Source organism: Passer domesticus, chromosome 13, assembly GCF_036417665.1.
Source record: "Passer domesticus isolate bPasDom1 chromosome 13, bPasDom1.hap1, whole genome shotgun sequence".
In the NCBI taxonomy this organism is placed as follows: Eukaryota; Metazoa; Chordata; class Aves; order Passeriformes; family Passeridae; genus Passer; species Passer domesticus.
Genome location: NC_087486.1, coordinates 1,647,427 through 1,665,843, shown reverse-complemented (window position 1 = coordinate 1,665,843; position 18,417 = coordinate 1,647,427). Strand labels below are relative to the sequence as shown.

Below are 18,417 nucleotides of genomic sequence, written 5' to 3'. Positions count from 1 at the left end.
CATGACAAACCTCTGTCATTAGTGGCAGGGCTGCAGCTCAGATCCTGGAACCGCAGCTTGGAACCACAGCTTGGAATCACAGCTTGGAACCACAGCTTGGAACCACAGCTTGGAACCACAGCTTGGAACCACAGCTTGGAATCACAGCACGGCTTCCTGGGGGCTGCACGGGCAGGGGGCACAGCTCTGTGGGCACCCAGGGAGCAGCCTGGGCATGGCTTTGTTCTGACTGAGAGTGTTTCAGCCACAAAACAAGGGGCTCAGGGCTTTGAAGCCCTGGCAGGGATCCCGAGGTGCGGCCAGCAGGGAAGGCTGCTCTGATCCCGAGGGAAAAGCCCCTCTCTGTCCCACAGCTGTGCAGACACCCTCAGCTCCCTTCCCCATCCTGGCGTGGGACAGATGCCCAGGCTGCCAGGAGAGCCAGGGCTGCCAGCCTGGACAGCTGCGGGAGGGAATCTTGGCACGGGAGGAAATCCAGTTTACTGCAAAAACCGCATCCCTCTGTCCTGGGACAGCATTTCTGGGCTGCACAGCTGGACAGCAAACAGCACAGGGCAGGCAGCAGGGCACCCAGGGCTGGCAGGAGCCCTGTGGCAAGGAGGGACCAGCCAGGGGGCTCAGGGGCTGCAGGCAGGGCAGGGAGCAGGGCGGGGGGCTGAAAACCGGGCAGCTGGAAGGGCAGGGCAGGGTAAATCTGGGCTGGGTTGTGGGCAGAACTGCATCCAGGGCAGGGCAAGGCTGGGCTGGACAGGGCTGTGGGCAGGACTGCGGGCAGGGCAGGGCACTGGGCAGAAGAGGGCAGGGCAGGGCACTGGGCAGAAGAGGGCAGGGCAGGGCAGGGCAGGGCAGAGGACTGAAAACAGGGCAGCTGGAAGGGCAGGGCAGGGCTGGGCTGGACAGGGCTGTGGGCACAACTGCAGCCAGGGCAGGGCAGAGCAAAGCAGGGCAGGGCAGGGCAGTGGGCAGAAGAGGGCAGTGGGCAGAGCAAAGCAGGGCAGGGCACTGCCAAGGCTGAGCATCCTTCAGCCACCTCCGGGTCCGCGCAGGGATCCATGTCCGCCCCGCCCGTGTCTCCCGGGCCGGTCGCTGCCCGCGGGCGGTGCCGGTGCCGGGGGGTGCCGGGGCGGTGCCAGGGGTGCCGGTGCCGGGGGTGCCGGGGGGTGCCGGGGCGGTGCCGGGGCGGTGCCGGGGGGTGCCGGGGGGTGCCGGGGCGGTGCCGGTGCCGGGGCGGTGCCGGGGCGGTGCCGGTGCCGGGGGGTGCCGGGGCGGTGCCGGTGCCGGGGCGGTGCCGGGGCGGTGCCGGTGCCGGGGCGGTGCCGGTGCTGCGCGGCCCCGCCGCCGCTCCCAGCCGCTATAAGCGGGCGGCCGCGGCCGCGCTCCGCAGTGCATGGCCGAGCTCCGGCCGGCCCCCGCCGCTCCCCCGGGACCCTCCCCCGGGCCGGTGCCGGCCCCCTCCCCGCCAGCCGTGACCTTGGCATCCGCCGGCCGCGGGGACAGCCCCGGGGACAGCCGCCGTGGGATGCGTTAGGCGGCGGATCGCACGGGGATATTCTCCCGGGAGAAGGAGAGCGGCAGCCTCCTCCCGCGGCAGGAGAAGCGGGATTGAAGAGCATCTTCGCCCCTTTGTTGGGTGAGGAGGACGGGGAAGGAGCGGCAGGATGAGCACGAGCAGTGAGTACGGCGTCCTCTCGCCTTGGCTGGGGAATGGGGCTGATACCGCACCGAGCTGGCTGGGAGCAGTCGGAAAGAAAATGTCATCCCGGCGCTGACAAGCCTAGCGGGATGGATTTTGGGTTGTTTTCCTGCCTGCCTTTTGCTCGCCTGCTTTCTGACAGGCTCTGGCTCGGCTGTGTTTGATGTGGGCTGAGCCGTGGCGCTTATCTCCGCGGAGTACTTTTCTTGGCTTGGATTTCTGGGGTTTTGGAGGGCAGAGCATCGACTGAAATGTCGATACGCAACATGGTGAGAGGCAGCCAGGAGCGCTCTGACAGGCACAGCCTCACTTGCTGCTGCCTGTGCCTGGGCAGAAATGGACGGGAGGGCAGGAGGAGGAGGGCGAGGAGAGACCCAGAAACCTGAGCAAAGCACAGGTGCAATCCTGGAAAAATAAAAAAAACCCCAAACCTTCTGCAGCTGGGGATGTGGGTGTTGCTATTGTGCGTGTGAGACAGGGACGGAGGCACTCATGCGCTGTGGATGAATTTCTAAAGAAGCAGAGCTCGGAAATGTGCTGCATAAGACGAGAACTGGCACCAGGCTGCTCACTTTGGATTCTGTGCCCTTGCTGGAAAGTCTGGGAAGATTGATCAGGGTTGAGCAAGTCGCAATCAATTTCTTTTCCCTGCCTGACGTGCTGGGTGACAGCTGTGCCCACCTCGCTGGCACCACGGCTGAGATCCCTGCCTTTAAAAGCAGCAAGTCCCTGGTGAAGGAGTCGTGTTGATGGCCACCTGAGGGGCTTCCTCCTGGGCTAACCTGCCCAGGGAAGCCCCCCTGGCCCTCCCGTGGCTCCTGGAGCTGTGTGAGGAGCAGAGCCCTCCCCCAGGCACAAAACAGCAGAGCAGCAACTTCTCCATTGCACTGGCGTGCTGAGGTTTCTCAATCCGAGGGCTTGGGGTGGTTCCCGAGCAAAACACCGTGAAAAATGCCTTGGCACGCTGCGAGGCAACAGAACAGGTGATTCCAGCTCTGTTGGGCTGTGTCAGAGGCAAAGTTTCCAGGTGCCCTGTGCCCGAGCCACACCTGGGGCAGGAGCGAGCCCCCTCGGGGGGAGCGGGGCTGGAGCTGCCTAGGTGGGAAACAATAGGGACTGATCCTGATCCTGCAGGATGCCCGAAACAAAGGGTCCTCCCTCTGCTCCTCAGGGCTGCTGCAGAGCCCTGCTGGGGTCGGTGCCCACCGTGGCCAGGTGGGACTGCTGGGCTTCCTCGGAGCCGATTCTGACAAACGCCTGTTGGTTCCTTTTGGGATTCCTTGCCAGCTCGTAATAGCTGCTGCTGGAGATAAGGGCTGTTTGTGGCACTGCTGTGTTCCAGCTAGCTGATGGTGCTGCAAAACTCCTTCAGCTGCGGCCTCCCACGCCCAGAGAGGTGCCAAGCCCTGCTGCCTGCCCTGTGCTCTGCCCAGGGATGTGCCAGGGACTCAAACCCTGCTGCCTGCCCCCTGCTCTGCCCAAACCCTGCTGCCTGCTCCCTGCTCTGCCCAGGGAGGTGCCAAGCCCTGCTGCCTGCCCTCTGCTCTGCCCAGGGATGTGCCAGGGACTCAAACCCTGCTGCCTGTCCCCTGCTCTGCCCTGCCACACAGGGAGGTCACTGGGCACAGCCAGAAGTCCCTGGGAGCTGCTCCTCCTCCTGCCACCACCCGGCTCTGTGGCCCTGGGCACATCACTCAGCAGTGCCAGCAGCTGCCAGGGCTCTTGCCAAGCCCTTTGGGGGGCTTTGCAGTCTTTGCCTAAGTTGCCATTTCCCCAATTTAAGTAGCCACCTGTTTAGTCAAGGCTTGGTAACTCTGTGGCACCCCCTGGTCGCTCAGGGTGCTGGGGGTTGGTGCTTTATGGGTCACTGCAGGGGCCTTTGGGACCCCCCCAGGGCTGTGCAAGCCCTGCTGGGGCTGGCTCTGCCTTCCTGGGCTCCCAGCTGCTCTCCCAGCAGCTGGAGGGCTCCGAGCAGGGCTTGGATGCCCAAATGCTGCTTCACTTGTGTTCCAGCACGGCTCTGAGAGCCAGGCTGGGCTGAGGGGCCATCTCTGCCTTCAGCACATTCTGTGAATGGTGCCAAGAGCTGCCTCACCCAGCTCTGGGCATCCCTCCCCAGCCTGTAGCCCTCCAATCCATCCACGAGGCACAAAACCCAAATCCTGCAGCCTTGTGGCAGTGCCATCTCTGTGTCACCCCTGTGATGCCCCTGGCACTGACCAACCATGGCTTTTTCACCCCTCTGCTGGTGGCCAGTGGCTCACTGGAGTTTGGTGCCACTTGCCAGAGGCTTCCCAGCCCTCCCAGCATGGCCAGGCCTGCTGCTTTCATTTTTTGGCTGCTTTCCCCCCAGGACAAGGGCTGAAGAAGCCAGATTGAGCACAGATTTATGATGCCCAGGTGTGCCTGTGCCTGCAGGCCTAAAATTTTGGGGCTGGCAAAGGAAAGAGAGGCAGAGCTGAGGACAGAATGCCACCATCTGATCTGTGAATTCCCACCACTGCTTCCCGTTTCTCTGGGTGCATTTTGTTCACGCTTCTCCCCTGCCTGGAGCTGATGTGAGGCAGGGAACCTGTGGCTGTGGGCCACGGCTGGCCCCGAGCCACGCTGCTGAGCAAATCTGCCAGGCCTCCAGGAGCTCTGGGCAGGATTTGCTGGGATTATCCCCGGAGATGCTCCATGCACAGGAGCCTTGCTCAGGGGACAGGGGGTCGCTTTTCAGCCTGGGTGTGGGTGTCACCATGTCAGCCTCTGTCCCACGATGAAGGCAAAGCCAGGTGAAAATTGTGTATTTGGGGTGAAGAGATAAAACCACTTGTTGTCAGGTGTAAATTCCTGTCCTGAGGCTGCAGAGCAGCTCAGCTGGCCCTGAGGGTGCCAGGGTGGGAAGGTGGCCTCTGCTCCTGGGATTCCAGACGCGCAGTGAGGGTTTGGAGGGCACAGTGCTGCTGTTTACCTTTGTTAGGCTATCACTGCCTCTCACTAATTGCTTACAAATGGATCCCTACCCTAGCAAACAGGTCTGTGCTGCTGCTTGGCATTTCCATGGGAGCTGGAGCTTGTAGGATGAACCCTTGGCCAAGAGAACATCCCCTAAAATCACCCCTGGAGTCTGCTCTGCCTGCAGCCAGCATCTCCCTGGGAATCCGGGCAGGGAGTCTGATGCTGTGTTTGTGCTGAAAGGGTTAAAGCTGCCACTGCCCCGAGGATTTCAGCCTCTGAAATGAGTGGGAAGGATCCCTTCTGCTGCTCTGGAGGGAGCCAGCAGGTCTGGGTGCTGCAGGTCCGTGGGGTGCTGGCTGTGAGTCACCCCGTGGGATTTGCACATCATCCCCAGCTCCTCTGGGGTGGCACAGGGGCACTGCCAGCCTGGGCACTGCCAGCCTGGGCACTGCTTTTGGCAGCAGCGAGGTGCCCCTGCTTGCTCTGGGTCCCAGCAAGGACATCCCAGCTCCTGGGGGTGAAACCTTGGCCAGCTGTGCATGGGCAGGGTCTGGATCAGTGTGCCCGGGGTGATGGGGGCTGGCTCACACCCCCAGCCTCCCTCCTGCCTCCAACGTGCACCTGGCAAAAACGGGGCCAGAACCTGATGGCGAGCCAGCTCAGGGTGGGCTCAGCCATTTTTCCCCATCCTTGGAGCAGCTGTTGGAGCACGGAGAGCTCCCAAAGTAGGTTTGGTATGCCAAGTGGAAAGTTTCGTCCCTATCCCTGGCACCTCTCAAATTCCTGCCCCTGCTCTGAGAGAGGAAAGGCTGGACAGCGAAGCATTTGGGATGGGAGGCTTCCTGACAGATCCTGATGAATGCAGCATGTTTGCCTGGTTATTTTTGTCTTCCCTAAATCATGCTTGCTCTTAGATCGTGATCCTCTAAGCGTAATTACCCCGTAATCTGCAGGCACATGTGGTTACAAGGTGTTTACCAGCAAACTCCATTAAGGCCCTGTGTAATTAAAGAGGAATCCCGTGGTGCTGCACATCTCTGGGAGCTCCAGCCCTGCTCCTGGGGCAGGTGATTCACCAGGTGTCCCACCCTGGGGACAGCAGCAGGGAGGGTTCCTGTGGTCAGAGATGCAGGGAACCCGGAGGGATCAGCCTGTTGATGTCCTGAGCAGGGTGTTTTCCAGAATTTGGGCACCAAGGGGAACTCCCAGACTCCCTGCCTGCATTTTAGTCCTCTCAGTGCCCTGACTGTGACAAACAACCAGACACAAATCATCCCCTGTTCTCCTGGGCAGCCTGAGGGACAATCACCCATTGCATTTGCTTTGCTGCCAGAGAATTCCAATCCCAGGCAGCAGCTCTGTCCCTGGGCTGCTGGATGGGCTCTATCCTCTCAGCCAGGCTCTTTCAAACCCTCTCTCCTGGCAGCTGGCCCTTGGAAGGGCAGGAGCCATGGAGAGTGGCCCTGCAGACCCGTGGGGTGCGTGCTGTAAGGTCAGTGGAAGCGAGTGAATTCTTCCAAGGGCCCAGCGTGCTCTTCTGAAACAAACAGCACATTTTCTAATCATCAGCTGCTGCTGCTTGAGCAGGGGAACAGCGTTTGGGATGCCAGCAGGCTGGGCTGATGACAGGAGTCCATGTGCTGCTGCCTTTGCTGGGAAGGAGGGAGGAAAAACCCACCCAGTTCCTGCCAGACCCCGCAGTCCTGTCGTGCTGGGGCCATCACGAAGTGCTGGGAACACCTCACTCGCTATTTTGGTATTTTTAGATCTTAAATGCATCAGTGCCTGAGTTGTGAGCGCTGCAGAACCTCCAGAAAGCAGCTGGGGGTGGAGTGGTCATGGCAGGAGCTGGGCTGAGGAATGATGGAGAGTTCTGCAGGAGGGAAGGGAATGTGGAGGGAAGGACCAGGTGCCTCAGGCTCAGGGATTTGGGCTGTGGGCAAGGCTGGCAGGGGACTGGAGAAGGGATTTGGGCTGTGGGCAAGCCTGGCAGGGGACTGGAGAAGGGATTTGGCAGTGGGCAAAGCTGGCAGGGGACTGGAGCAGGGATTTTGGTTTTGGGCAAGGCTGGCAGGGGACTGGAAGCCTGGAGCAGGGGTTTGGGCTGTGGGCAAGGCTGGCAGGGGACTGGAGCAGGGATTTTGGTTTTGGGCAAGGCTGGCAGGAACCTGGAAGCCTGGAGCAGGGATTTGGGCTGTGCCAGGTCCTGCTGTGCCCAGCACCTCTGGGGCCAGGGGCTCAGTGCATCCCTGGGGAGCAGAGCAGCTGCAGAGCACTGCCCCCAGCCCCGTGGGCACTCCTGGCTCTCAGGAAAAGCTGCCTGAGCTTTATCAGGCCCAAAGTGATCTCTCCCAGGAGCAAACTGGGCTGCACGGGTTCCATTTATTTGCTGGTGGCTCAGGTATTTGATAGGCCTGAGTTTCTGGGTGCATTTTTCAGCTCAGGTGCAGTTTTCTGAATGCTTTATCAGTATCAGCCATAAGCCCTGGGAATTGATGAGCTTTCTCCACTGCCTGGGGCAGAGAGCAGAAAGAAAAAGGAGCTGCTGCTGAGCTTTCCTGAGCCAGCCTGTCTGACCTTCCTTTCTTCTTACCCTTGCTGGCCTGGCAGGGTCTGCAGAGCCCCGAGGATCATTTGTTTTTCTCTTCATGGAGAAAAATTTTACTCCACTTCCATTTTGAATCAGCTTCTTCCTGAGCCTCGGAAAAGGCTCAGACCTGGGGAAGTCCTCGTGGGAAGGTTTCTCTGAGGAGCACAGCAGTGCAAGAGGGGAGCAGTGCCTCAGGTTTGAAGCCATCCCCTTGGATTCTGGTTTTTCTTGGCAACAAGTGGCACGTGTGGAGAGCTGGGGGGCAGGAGGAGCTTTGCTTTGAGCAGCCCCCCTCAGCCCCACCTCGCTTGTGAAAGCACCTTGCACCTTGCCTGTCCTTCCCAACACCCAGATGTGCTGTGCTGCCAGCCCTGGGGTTTTTCCTGGGGTTTTTTTTTTCCTGTTTTTTTTTTCCTGTTTTTTTTTCCTGTTTTTTTTTCCTGTTTTTTTTTTCCTGTTTTTTTCCTGTTTGTTTTTCCTGTTTGTTTTTCCTGTTTGTTTGGGGTTTTTTTCCTGTTTGTTTGGGGTTTTTTTCCTGTTTGTTTTTTTTTCCTGTTTGTTTTTTTTTTCTGTTTGTTTTTTTTCTGTTTGTTTTTTTTCCTGTTTATTTTTTTCTGTTTGTTTTTTTTCCTGTTTGTTTGTTTGTTTTTTCCTGTTTGTTTGTTTTTTTCCTGTTTGTTTGTTTTTTCCTGTTTGTTTGTTTCCTGTTTGTTTGTTTCCTGTTTGTTTGTTTCCTGGTTTTTTTCCTGGTTTTTTTCCTGGTTTTTTTCCTGGTTTTTTTCCTGTTTTTTTCCTGTTTTTTTCCTGTTTTTTTCCTGTTTTTTTCCTGTTTTTTTCCTGTTTTTTTCCTGTTTTTTTCCTGTTTTTTTTCCTGTTTTTTTCCTGTTTTTTTCCTGGTTTTTTCCTGGTTTTTTCCTGGTTTTTTCCTGGTTTTTTCCTGTTTTGTTTTTTCCTGTTTTGTTTTTTCCTGTTTTGTTTTTTCCTGTTTTGTTTTTTCCTGTTTTGTTTTTTCCTGTTTTGTTTTTTCCTGTTTTGTTTTTTCCTGTTTTGTTTTTTCCTGTTTTGTTTTTTCCTGTTTTGTTTTTTCCTGTTTTGTTTTTTCCTGTTTTGTTTTTTCCTGTTTTGTTTTTTCCTGTTTTGTTTTTTCCTGTTTTGTTTTTTCCTGTTTTGTTTTTTCCTGTTTTGTTTTTTCCTGTTTTGTTTTTTCCTGTTTGTTTGTTTTCCCTGTTTTGTTTTTTCCTGTTTGTTTGTTTTCCCTGTTTGTTTTTTTTCCTGTTTGTTTTTTTTTCCTGTTTTGTTTTTTCCTGTTTTGTTTTTTCCTGTTTGTTTTTTTTTCCTGTTTGTTTTTTTTTTTCTGTTTGTTTGTGGTTTTTTTCCTGTTTGTTTTTTTTCCTGATTTTTTTCCTGGATTATTCCTGGATTATTCCTGGGTTATTCCTGGATTTTTAGGGCTGGAAGGGACCTCCAGGTTCTTGCAGCACCCGCTGCCATGGCAGGGGCACCTTGCACAGAGCAGGGTGCTCCAGGCCCTGCCCACCCCGGCCTTGGACACTTCCAGGGATTGCTCTTGCTGGAGAATGGGAGCTATTTTCGAATCCTCCTGGGGACTGGGTGGGTCTCTGCCTGCTCGGAGGCACTTGCTGGGACATGTGGGGATCCCAGTGCCAGCTGCTGCCAGCCTGGGCTCTCAGGGCAGCCACAGAGGGTCCCAGCAGGGTGGCCGGCCCAGGGTGGCCCTGAACAAACACCTCGAAGCTTTAGAGGAGCAGGGGGAGCAAATCCAAGTGTGAAACCCCTGCCTGAGGCACAGCCCGAGCTGCAGCCCCTGCAGGGCCCAGGGCTGCCAAAGGAACGGGGATCCTCACCAGGGCTGGCCTGGCATCACTCCATCCTCTGCACTCCATCCCCGAGGGCTTCTCCTAAAAGAGGGAATGAAACCCTGGAGGCCTTTTCCTAAAAAAGAGAATGGGATCCTCGAGGGCTCTTCCTAAAAGAAGGAATGAGATCCTTGAGGGCTTCTCCTAAAAGAAGGAATGGAACCCTCGAGGGCTTTTCCTAAAAGAGGGAATGGAACCCTCGAGGGCTTTTCCTAAAAGAAGGAATGAGATCCTTGAGGGCTTCTCCTAAAAGAAGGAATGGAACCCTCGAGGGCTTTTCCTAAAAGAAAGAATGAGATCCTTGAGGGCTTTTCCTAAAAGAAGGAATAGAACCCTTGAGGGCTTTTCCTAAAAGAGGGACTAGAACCCTCGAGGGCTTTTCCTAAAAGAAGGAATGAGATCCTCGAGGGGCTTTTCCTAAAAAAGAGAATGAAAACCTCGAGGGTTTTTCCTAAAAGAGGGAATGGAACCCTCGAGGGCTTCTCCTAAAAGAAGGAATGAGATCCCCTGGGGCCTTCGGAGGCTGTTGGGCTGGAATTTCCCCCACCTTTTGCTCACAAAGCAAGAGCAGCTTCCAGCAGTGTGGGCACACAGGGGGAGCTCAGCCCCCTCTCAGCAAGGAGGCCAAAATTCGGCTGGTGGCAGCTGCTGAGGCACAAAGCTGGGTGAGCCCAGCTTGGAGCTTTGCTCAGGGAGCAGAACATCCCTTCATCCACCCCCAGACACCACTGCAGAGAGCTGGCACTGCTGTCCCACCAGCAGAGGAGTGGGCTGGGTCTGATCCTTCCCCTCTGGAAAAGGATGGCCTGGATGAGCTGGCTGAGGGATTGAGTGTGGATGTTCTCCCCTCCCCTGCTTTTGAAAAAAAATAAAAGAAGGAAAGGCGCTGCCTGTGTGGTGAGTTATGTGGTGATGACTCCTTCTGATGGGCTACATATAAAATCCCTTCCCTCCCCGAGGATGCTCCCCGTTGAAAGCTTTTATGGCATCTTAAAAATAGCCGCAGAGGGGGAGAGAATGAGAAGATGGATAGGTAGGTGGATCCCTAATAAGGAGAGAAGAGGAAACAGCTCGAGGGGGAATGGAAAGACTCTGGTGCACGGCATGTGAGTGGCTGCCGAGGGAGGGGACGGTGTGGCCGTGCCGAGCTGCGTGCCCAGCAGGAGCAGGAAACCCTATAAAAAGCCTGGCTGGCAGATCTGTGCCTTGCACGTGCTGGGGACGGGGCTGGGGTGAGCAGCAGCTCGGGCTCTGCATTCTACAAGAAGTGTTAAAAATAATCCGTGCCTTGGCCAGCTGCTGCTGCTGCCGTGGGATCCCCAAGGTGCTGCTCCCGTGGGATCCCCAAGGTGCTCCCGTGGGACCCCCAAACTGCTGCCATGGGACCCCCAAATTGCTCCCGTGGGATCCCCAAGGTGCTCCCGTGGGACCCCCAAACTGCTGCCATGGGACCCCCAAACTGCTCCCATGGGACCCCCAAACTGCTGCTCCCCTCCTGCAGGCTGCAGCTGGGGATGGGGTCGCTCCTGGGTCTCCCCGAGTGCCCTTTCCCAGCTGGGAGCTGCCAGGCTCTGTGCCCCTGGCAGGTTGTAATGGCCAGGGTGACACCTGGGGGGTGGCACTGGCGGGGGGCTCAGCAAGGAGGGCACAGCCCCCCGGGGGGACAGTGCTGCTCTGCACTGCCAGCACAGCGTCGCCCTGGAGGGGAGGTGGCTCCAGGCCCTTTGCTGAGCTCGTGGCAGCTCTCCCCAGCACTCGGGGAGGATTTTCCAGAGTGTCTCCAAGAAATGCTAATTGCTTTGGCTTCTCTCGGTGCAGCACAGCCACTGGGCACAAAGGGCTCTTAGTCAGCTGAGAGATCTGCCTGATCCTTGCTCTGGAGAGCTGCTGCAGTCTGCTGTGGCCACTGCTGAGTCCCTCACCCCCTCTCATCCCCAGGCTGGCCCGGATCTGTGCTCCCAAAATCCGGTGGCACGAGGCACTGCGAGCTCTCTTTGGGGTGTGAAACCCCCCCAGACTCAGCCCTGGCAGGCACAGCGTGGTCAGATGCTCCCCCTGAGCTGCAGGAAGCGTGGCTGGAGGGATGACAAAGAGTTTCCCATGCTGGGGATGTGGCAGGAGCCATCAGCTGAACCCTGGGGTGCCACTGCCCACCCAGCTCTGCCCCTGTGCAGGAGCTGGGAAACTCTCCTTGGCTTTGCCCCTGCTCCAACTGCAGGGAAAAAATGCTGCTAACGAGGCTCCTGTGTCACCCCCCAGCCTGTCACATCCAGGCCATCTCCCTCTTGCTTTCTTGCCTTTTTTAATCTTTTTTTTTTCCCTCTCTCAGCTAGACAGGAACCCAGGGAAGCAGAGGCTGTGGAGGGTTAGCAGTGCCCAGCTCCAGGGGAGAGTAAAGCTGGGGAGATGCTGCCTGGTCCCTGGGGGTGGCTCTGAGCCAGCAGCACTGTCCTGGCTGGACAGTGTCCATCCACTCCCCACCTGCAGGGCTGCATCCTGCTCTGGGCTCCAGGAAAGCCTGGGACACCTGGGATTGTCCAGCCTGGAGGAGAGAAGCTCTGGGATCACCCAGTTGTGGCCTCCAGTGCCTGCAAGAGATGTGGAGAGAGAGAATTTACTGGGCATGGAGTGGTAGGATGCAGGGCATGGCTTCACACTGCCAGGGAGCGAGGTTAGGTGGGATATTGGGATGGAATTCCTTCCTGTGAGGGTGGGCAGGCCTGGCACAGGGTGCCCAGAGCAGCTGGGGCTGCCCCTGCATCCCTGGCAGTGCCCAAGGCCAGGCTGGATGGGGCTTGGAGCCCCCTGGGACAGTGCAAGGTGTCCCTGCCATGGCTGGGGTGGAATGAGATGAGTTTTAAAGTCCTTTCCATCCTAAACCATTCCAGGATTCTACCCCTGGTCCCTGCTGCCACCTTGCCTGCCCTGGGCTGGGAGCATCCCGTGGGTGTCCAGAGGGAGAGCTGGCCAGGAGGGGACACTGTGGTGGCCAGGAGGGGACACTGTGGTGGCCAGGAGGGGACCCTGCAGGTGGCCAGGAGGGGACACTGTGGTGGCCAGGAGGGGACATTGTGGTGGCCAGGAGGGGACACTGTGGTGGCCAGGAGGGGACCCTGCAGGTGGCCAGGAGGGGACACTGTGGTGGCCAGGAGGGGACATTGTGGTGGCCAGGAGGGGACACTGTGGTGGCCAGGAGGGGACATTGTGGTGGCCAGGAGGGGACATTGTGGTGGCCAGGAGGGGACCCTGCAGCAGCCCCAGCCCTCTCTGCCTGCTTGGCTGCTCAGGTGGCAGCGAGGCTCCACTTTGGGTCACAGTTCTGTTCCCTGGCAGGCAGATTTTGGCTCATTTAACCAAAAGCACAACAAAGCCCACCACGCTCATTTTCCCCCCGCTGAAAGGGGACTTGTTCCCGGAAAGTGCCAGCTCTGCCGGGCCCATTGATTGCCCGTTAATTGTCGCTAATGAGGAGCTGGGCGAAGTGGCATGCAGAGGCTCTTGGGGACAGACTGTCGCTTCGGCTTGGGAGGGACATCTCAGCGGGGAAGGGTGAGCGGAGCTGCATGGATGGGTTTGTTAACGAGGAATGCTCCAGTTCTGTGCCCGCAGCTCGGCTTCAGAGGGTCCCTGGCGCTTTCCTGCCCACAGATGGATTTATTTCCACGTGCAGAGGTGGGATGGAGAGGGCTAAGCCCACCCTCACAGGAGGGAGTGATGCTTTGGTATTTCCCAGCTCTGCACTGCCCTGGTGCAGAACTCTGCACTCCACACCCAGTGCCAGCAGCTCTCCTCACAGCTCAGGCACACAGAACAATCCTTTGCCAGCCCAGAACCAAGGACACCGCTGCAGCTGCAGCCCAAAAAGTGCCAACACCAGGGGATGGAGGAGAGCAGCCTGGGAGGGTGGGACTGCAGCACCTGGGGCTGGAATGGGACACTGAACCCAGTGTGGGAATGGAGCAGAACTGATCCAAGAGTGAGAACTCGTGGCCAGGAGTCCCTGTGGGGTGGAGCCACGGCCGGGCTCCTGCATTGCCCAAGGTGTAATCTTTCAAGGCTTTTGAATAAATCCCTGCTTTATTCCTTTTCCAGTCCAGCCTCCACTCTAGGGAGCCTCTGAAGGCATCAGCAGCACTCAGTCTGTGCCCACGAGCAGCAGGAGCCGTGCCAGGGCTTGGCCCTCTCCTGCAGCCCGCCAGTGCAAGGCTGTTGTCTGCCCAGCCCCCGTGAAAGGCACCAAGGGCTTCCAGCAGGAGCCAGCCCTGTCTGCCTGCCCAGAGCTCCCCCTGCCCTGGCAGTCAGGATTCTGAACCGGGGAGCCAAGGGGAGCACGAGTGTGGGAAGGAGGAGAGGAGGGAGCTGGGGGTGCTCAGCCTGGAGAAAAGGAGACTCGGGGTGCCCTCATCACTCTGCGCAGCTCCTGGAAGGTGCCTGTGCTCAGCTGGGGCTGGGCTCTGTCTGCAGCAACACTGACACAACCAGAGCACACAGCCTCAAGCTGCACCCAGGGAAATATAGGTTGGATATTAGGAAAAAGTTTTTCACAGAAAGGGTGATAAAGTTGTGGAATGGCTGCCCGGGGAGGTGGTGCAGTCACCATCCCTGGGGGTGTTTAACAAAGCCTGGATGTGGCACTGGGTGCCAGGGTTTAGTTGAGGCATTGGGGCTGGGTTGGACTCCATGATCTTGATGGTCTCTTCCAACCTGGTGATTCTGTAATTGTGTGTGATTCTGTGAATTCTGTGTGATTCTTTGAATTCTGTGAATCCCATCTGTGCCAGGCCCCTCGTGTGCCCCGGGGGGTTTCACTGTTTGGGCTGTGCCTGTCCTGCCATGTCCCTGCCATCCCTGGCCAGCTGTGGCCCTGCCCCGTGGGCAGCCCCACGTCCCCCAGCTGAGGCTCAGGGTGGGGCTGGGGGGTGTGCAGCCCCCTTGGGAGTGTCACACTGGTGCAGAGGGGTGGTTTTACTTGTGGAGACTCCTCTCCCACTGCAGCAGCTTCCTGGGTGCCCGTGCCCTGCTCCAGCAGCTCCTTGGCACCTCTGCCACTCACCTCAGTGGTTCCTTTTATCTCCAATGTGCTGAAATGGCTGAGCTGCTTCACCAGTCCCTTTTCTGGCTGTTTTCTCTGTTGTTCTCCCATTCCTGCCAGGTTTCCATGTACCTGTGACCTCCTCCAACTCTCTGGATGCCCGTTCTTGTTCTCACAGCAAGAGGCTGTGTCTGTGATTCCTGCTCAGCTGCAGGCAGGGCTGCTCTGCAGAGGGGATCTTCCCTCTGGATTTGTTATTTCATTAGGATAAACAGCCAAGTGGGATGTTATTTTCCATTCCTGCTGAGAGAGGTTGGAGCTGCTGCTTTCTGACCCAAACCCTGGCGTCTGGTTTTGGATTCTCTGCCTTTGAAGCGGGGAGGAGAAGCGAGAGTGGAGAGTGTGGATGTGTTTTGCTGTACAAGGGATTGGTGGCTGCATCTCTGCCCCCACCCTGGCCCTGCTCTGGGGTTCAGGGGAGCCCTGAGCCGTGCGTGGATTGTCCTGTACTTTGTTTTCCCCTGGTTCCAGGCTCCCTTCACAACCAGGCACTGCTGTGGAATTGGGACTGGTTATAGTTTGTGTTCTGAGCCATAAAATACCTTTAGGGGGCTCAGGCAGCTCTGCTCCATTTGGGGAGCAGCAGGACAAAGAGCTGGCACATCTGGGCTGAGAAATGTGCCTGGACCCAGAGCTGGGGCAGAGGGGGAGAGCCCTGAGCTGCTGTGGTGTGTGTGCTGGGCTGTGCCCCAAAACCAGAGCCAGCCCATCTGTGCTGGGACAGGGGAAGGTGCTGAATCACCTGGCCCATGGATCCATCCATCCATCCATGGATCCATCTCTTCATCCCCCAGGGTCTCTGAGCTGCCTCAGGGCTCCTCTGGGGTCTGGCAGCTGTCACCTCCTGCACCACAGTGGGACACTGGCAGGGGACAGGCCATGTCCTGGAGGGATCCTCTGCTGGGACAGTGGAAGGGGACAGGAATGTCTCAGAGGTGTGAAGGTCATCCCGAGGGGAGCAGCCTCCATCCTCCACCACTGCTCTTTTCCCTCCCCACGGCTCCCTCTGCCCCAGCCTTTGCTCCATGGCTTTTTGCCTTTCCTGCTTTTTCCCTTCCACCCCTTTCCCACCTTCCTTTTCTCTTCCCTTCTCCTGTTTCTCTCGTGGCAGCTTTGTTCTCCTGGCTGTGTACTGGGGTTGCCATGGTGACTGCCAGAGCATCTCTGCATCCCACAGCATGGTCCTGTGCCCGCCCTGGCCATGGCAGAGGCAGGGCACCCTCCTGCCCCTCCCAGGGATGGGATTCCCTGGGGACATCCCTGTGGCACATCCTGGCATCTGGGGAGAGGAGGGGACAGCGTGGGGTGGCCCTGAGCAGCTCAGGGCAGGGCTGGGGTGCAGGGCTGGCTGTGTGGCACAGCTTCACTGCTGCAGAAACATATCAATAAAACCTTCAGTAAATATTTTTTTAATGAGCAAACACTAGTTGAGGAAAACAGAGGAGCTGCAGCAGCACAGGGAGTCCCTGGGGTGTGGAGGCAGAGCTGCTTGTGGCTTTCTGGTGGCCATTTGCAGATGACAATATCTCCTTGCAGTGTGTGTCAGAATTGCTGGGCCCCTTTCAGGAGATAATTAGGTTGACATGTTATTAGCTGATTACTGGGGAAACATACATTTACTGAGGATTTATCCTGCAACCAGCATTAATCTCCTGTATAGCTGCTAAACCTCCATAAATAATCTGATTTTGATAATCAATTGCTATTGCAAGTTCCCCTATAAATCTCAATTAAATGCACATTTAACAAGCATCAAGTTGCCAAATTTGCTTGTGCCTGTGTGTCCCGCTGCTTGCCTGGGGCAGAAGTCTGGGGCTGTGCAAGCTCAGCTCTGGTTTTCTCAGCCTGAAAGCAGAGTGGGCTTTGCCAAGGCAGAGCATCCCAGAACAGCTTTGCTATTCCCCGGGTCCCATGTGGGGAGCCCAGCCCAGCCCAGCTCCATGCCGCTGGGCCTGGCTCTGCTAGGCCTGGCTCTGCTGGGCCCAGCTCTGCCGCTGGGCCCGGCTCTGCTAAGTCTGGCTCTGCTGGGCCTGGCTCTGCTGGGCCTGGCTCTGCTGGGCCCGGCTCTGCCGCTGGGCCCGGCTCTGCTGGGCCTGGCTCTGCTGGGCCTGGCTCTGCTGGGCCTGGCCCTGCCCTGCCTGGTGCTGCTGCTAGGCCTGGCTCTGCCGCTGAACCTAGCTCTGCTAGGCCCAGCTTTGCTGGGCCTGGCTCTGCCGCTGGGCCTGGCTCTACCGCTGGGCCTGGCTCTGCTCTGCCTGGTGCTGCTGCTAGGCCTGGCTCTGCCGCTGAACCTAGCTCTGCTAGGCCCAGCTTTGCTGGGCCTGGCTCTGCCGCTGGGCCTGGCTCTACCGCTGGGCCTGGCTCTGCTCTGCCTGGTGCTGCTGCTGGGCCCGGCTCTGCTGGGGAACCGAGCCCAGCCCAGCTCCCTGCTGCTAGGCCCAGCTCTGTTAGGCCCGGCTCTGCTGGGCCCGGCTCTGTTAGGCCCGGCTCTGCTGGGCGTGGCTCTGCTGCACCCAGCTCTGTTAGGCCCGGCTCTTTTAGGCCTGGCTCTGCTGGGCCTGGCTCTGCCGCTGGGCCCGGCTCTGCTGGACCCGGCTCTGCTCCCAGTGGAAGGCTCGGGCGGACGTGGCAGTGCCCTCCCTGCTCAGCCGCGGATCTGACAGAGCTCCCAGCGCCTCCAGCCAGCCCCTTCCAGGCCCTGGGAGCACCTGGAGGAATCTGGAGCCAGCCAGGGAAGTTCCTGCTGGAGTTCTGCCCCCAGCCCCGAGCTGTAACTCATCCCCTGGAATGGAGCTGCATTGAGAGGGCTCTGTAACAAATATCCCTGCCCCAAGCCTATTTCTGGGGACATTGTCCCCTCGGTGACGCCAGGGCTTGCTCTGCCAGCTGTCACCCCCAGCCCAAATTCCCATTTCGTTGCATTAATATCCATACAGCCTCTGGGTGGGGATTTGATTTCAGCTGGCTCCCCGGAGTAGAAAGAGTTAAAAATAGCAAATCCACCACCCCTCATTCCCTGGCTCTGACGCAGTCTCCCAGGTTGGAGTTACAATGCCGACAGGAATAGGGTTTAAAATAAAACAAGGGAGTGCTCTGCACTCTGCAGAACGGGAGAAAGGAGCTGGAGGAGCCTCTGGCTTTAGGAAACAGGCAGGAGTTTGTCTGCCTGGCAGGTCAGCGATGCTGGGCACACACAGAGAGATGAGAGGGGGAATTCAGGAGCTTCTCCATCCCCAGGAGAACCAGGGAAGGAGCCCAGTGGTGCAGCTCCCCGTGCAGAGCAGCTCAGCAGGGCTGGGCTCAGCCTCCTCGGAGGTGCAGGCAGGGACAGAGCAGGCGGATCCTCTCCCAAAAGTGCTCCCAGACTCTGGAAGCAACAGTCTGCTGCAGGGTGGCGAGGTGCCAGCCTGGCTCTGCCTCATCCCACGGGGCTGCTGTTCTGATCTGGCAGGGAAAATCCTCAATCCCCACATTTCTCCCTCTCTCAGACGCTGGCCTAGTTTAAAAATGTCAGCTCCTGGCTTTTCTTTTGTAATATTTTAAATATAGCAGCCTTTATGTCTCTGATGGATGCGCCATATGTTTGGGAAACGGCCCCGAAATCCACGGGGCTGGTGGGTGGAGGTTCAAGGGAAAGAGCATTTCCACACGGGAAGCTGCAAACACAAAACACAGCAGCAGCAAACAGCAAATCCCTCCCGCAGCAGCCAGCAATAATCTCCTTTCTGTCCTGCCTGTCTCCGGGTGTTCGTGTGAGCAGCAATGAATGTTTCCATTGTGTCACCTCCTGTCCTGGCCACCCTGGCACTGCCGTCACGGTGCCCAGCAGGAGATGCCACCATCTGACAGCTCCTTTGCGCTTTCCCCTCCTCAGAAAGCCCCTTTGCTGCTTTCTCTTTGGGGTTTTTTGGGGGTTTTTCATCTGGGATGGGTCCCTGGTGCTCCAGCTGGCCCAGACTGCTGCAGGCGTGCCCGGGGGTGCTGTGGGTGGCTTTGGCAGCAGGGGACAGTCCCCCGGGCTCCCTGCACTCCCACACAGCCAGGACTGTGTCCCAGCCCCGAACACAGCCCCTGCTCAGCAGGAAATCTGGCCTCAGCAAAGTGATGAGCTCAGGCTTTTCAGCTTTTGGCCAGGACCTCAAGTTTAGATTCTTCTCCTCCGCACATCCCTCAGCTTTAGGGCCCAAGTGCAGCCCCTTGCGTGGACCCCCCAAAACCTGTC

The 18,417-nt window shown here is 58.0% G+C and overlaps 1 protein-coding gene across 8 annotated transcripts in view; it reads left to right on the top strand.

The window, feature by feature from the left end:
• Nucleotides 1-1,248: 1,248 nt before the first annotated feature.
• Nucleotides 1,249-18,417, top strand: part of ABLIM3 (actin binding LIM protein family member 3) — a 43,912-nt gene continuing 26,743 nt past the window's right edge. For 3 of the 8 annotated variants that reach the window (XM_064387738.1, XM_064387737.1, XM_064387736.1), the window contains exon 1: nt 1,251-1,671. In XM_064387738.1, the coding sequence (XP_064243808.1) occupies nt 1,659-1,671 (13 nt within the window). In that variant the 5' untranslated portion in view covers nt 1,251-1,658. Of the gene's footprint in view, nt 1,672-18,417 lie in introns of all 8 variants that reach the window. The other 5 variants (XM_064387741.1, XM_064387735.1, XM_064387739.1 and 2 more) reach the window with 4 other exon arrangements.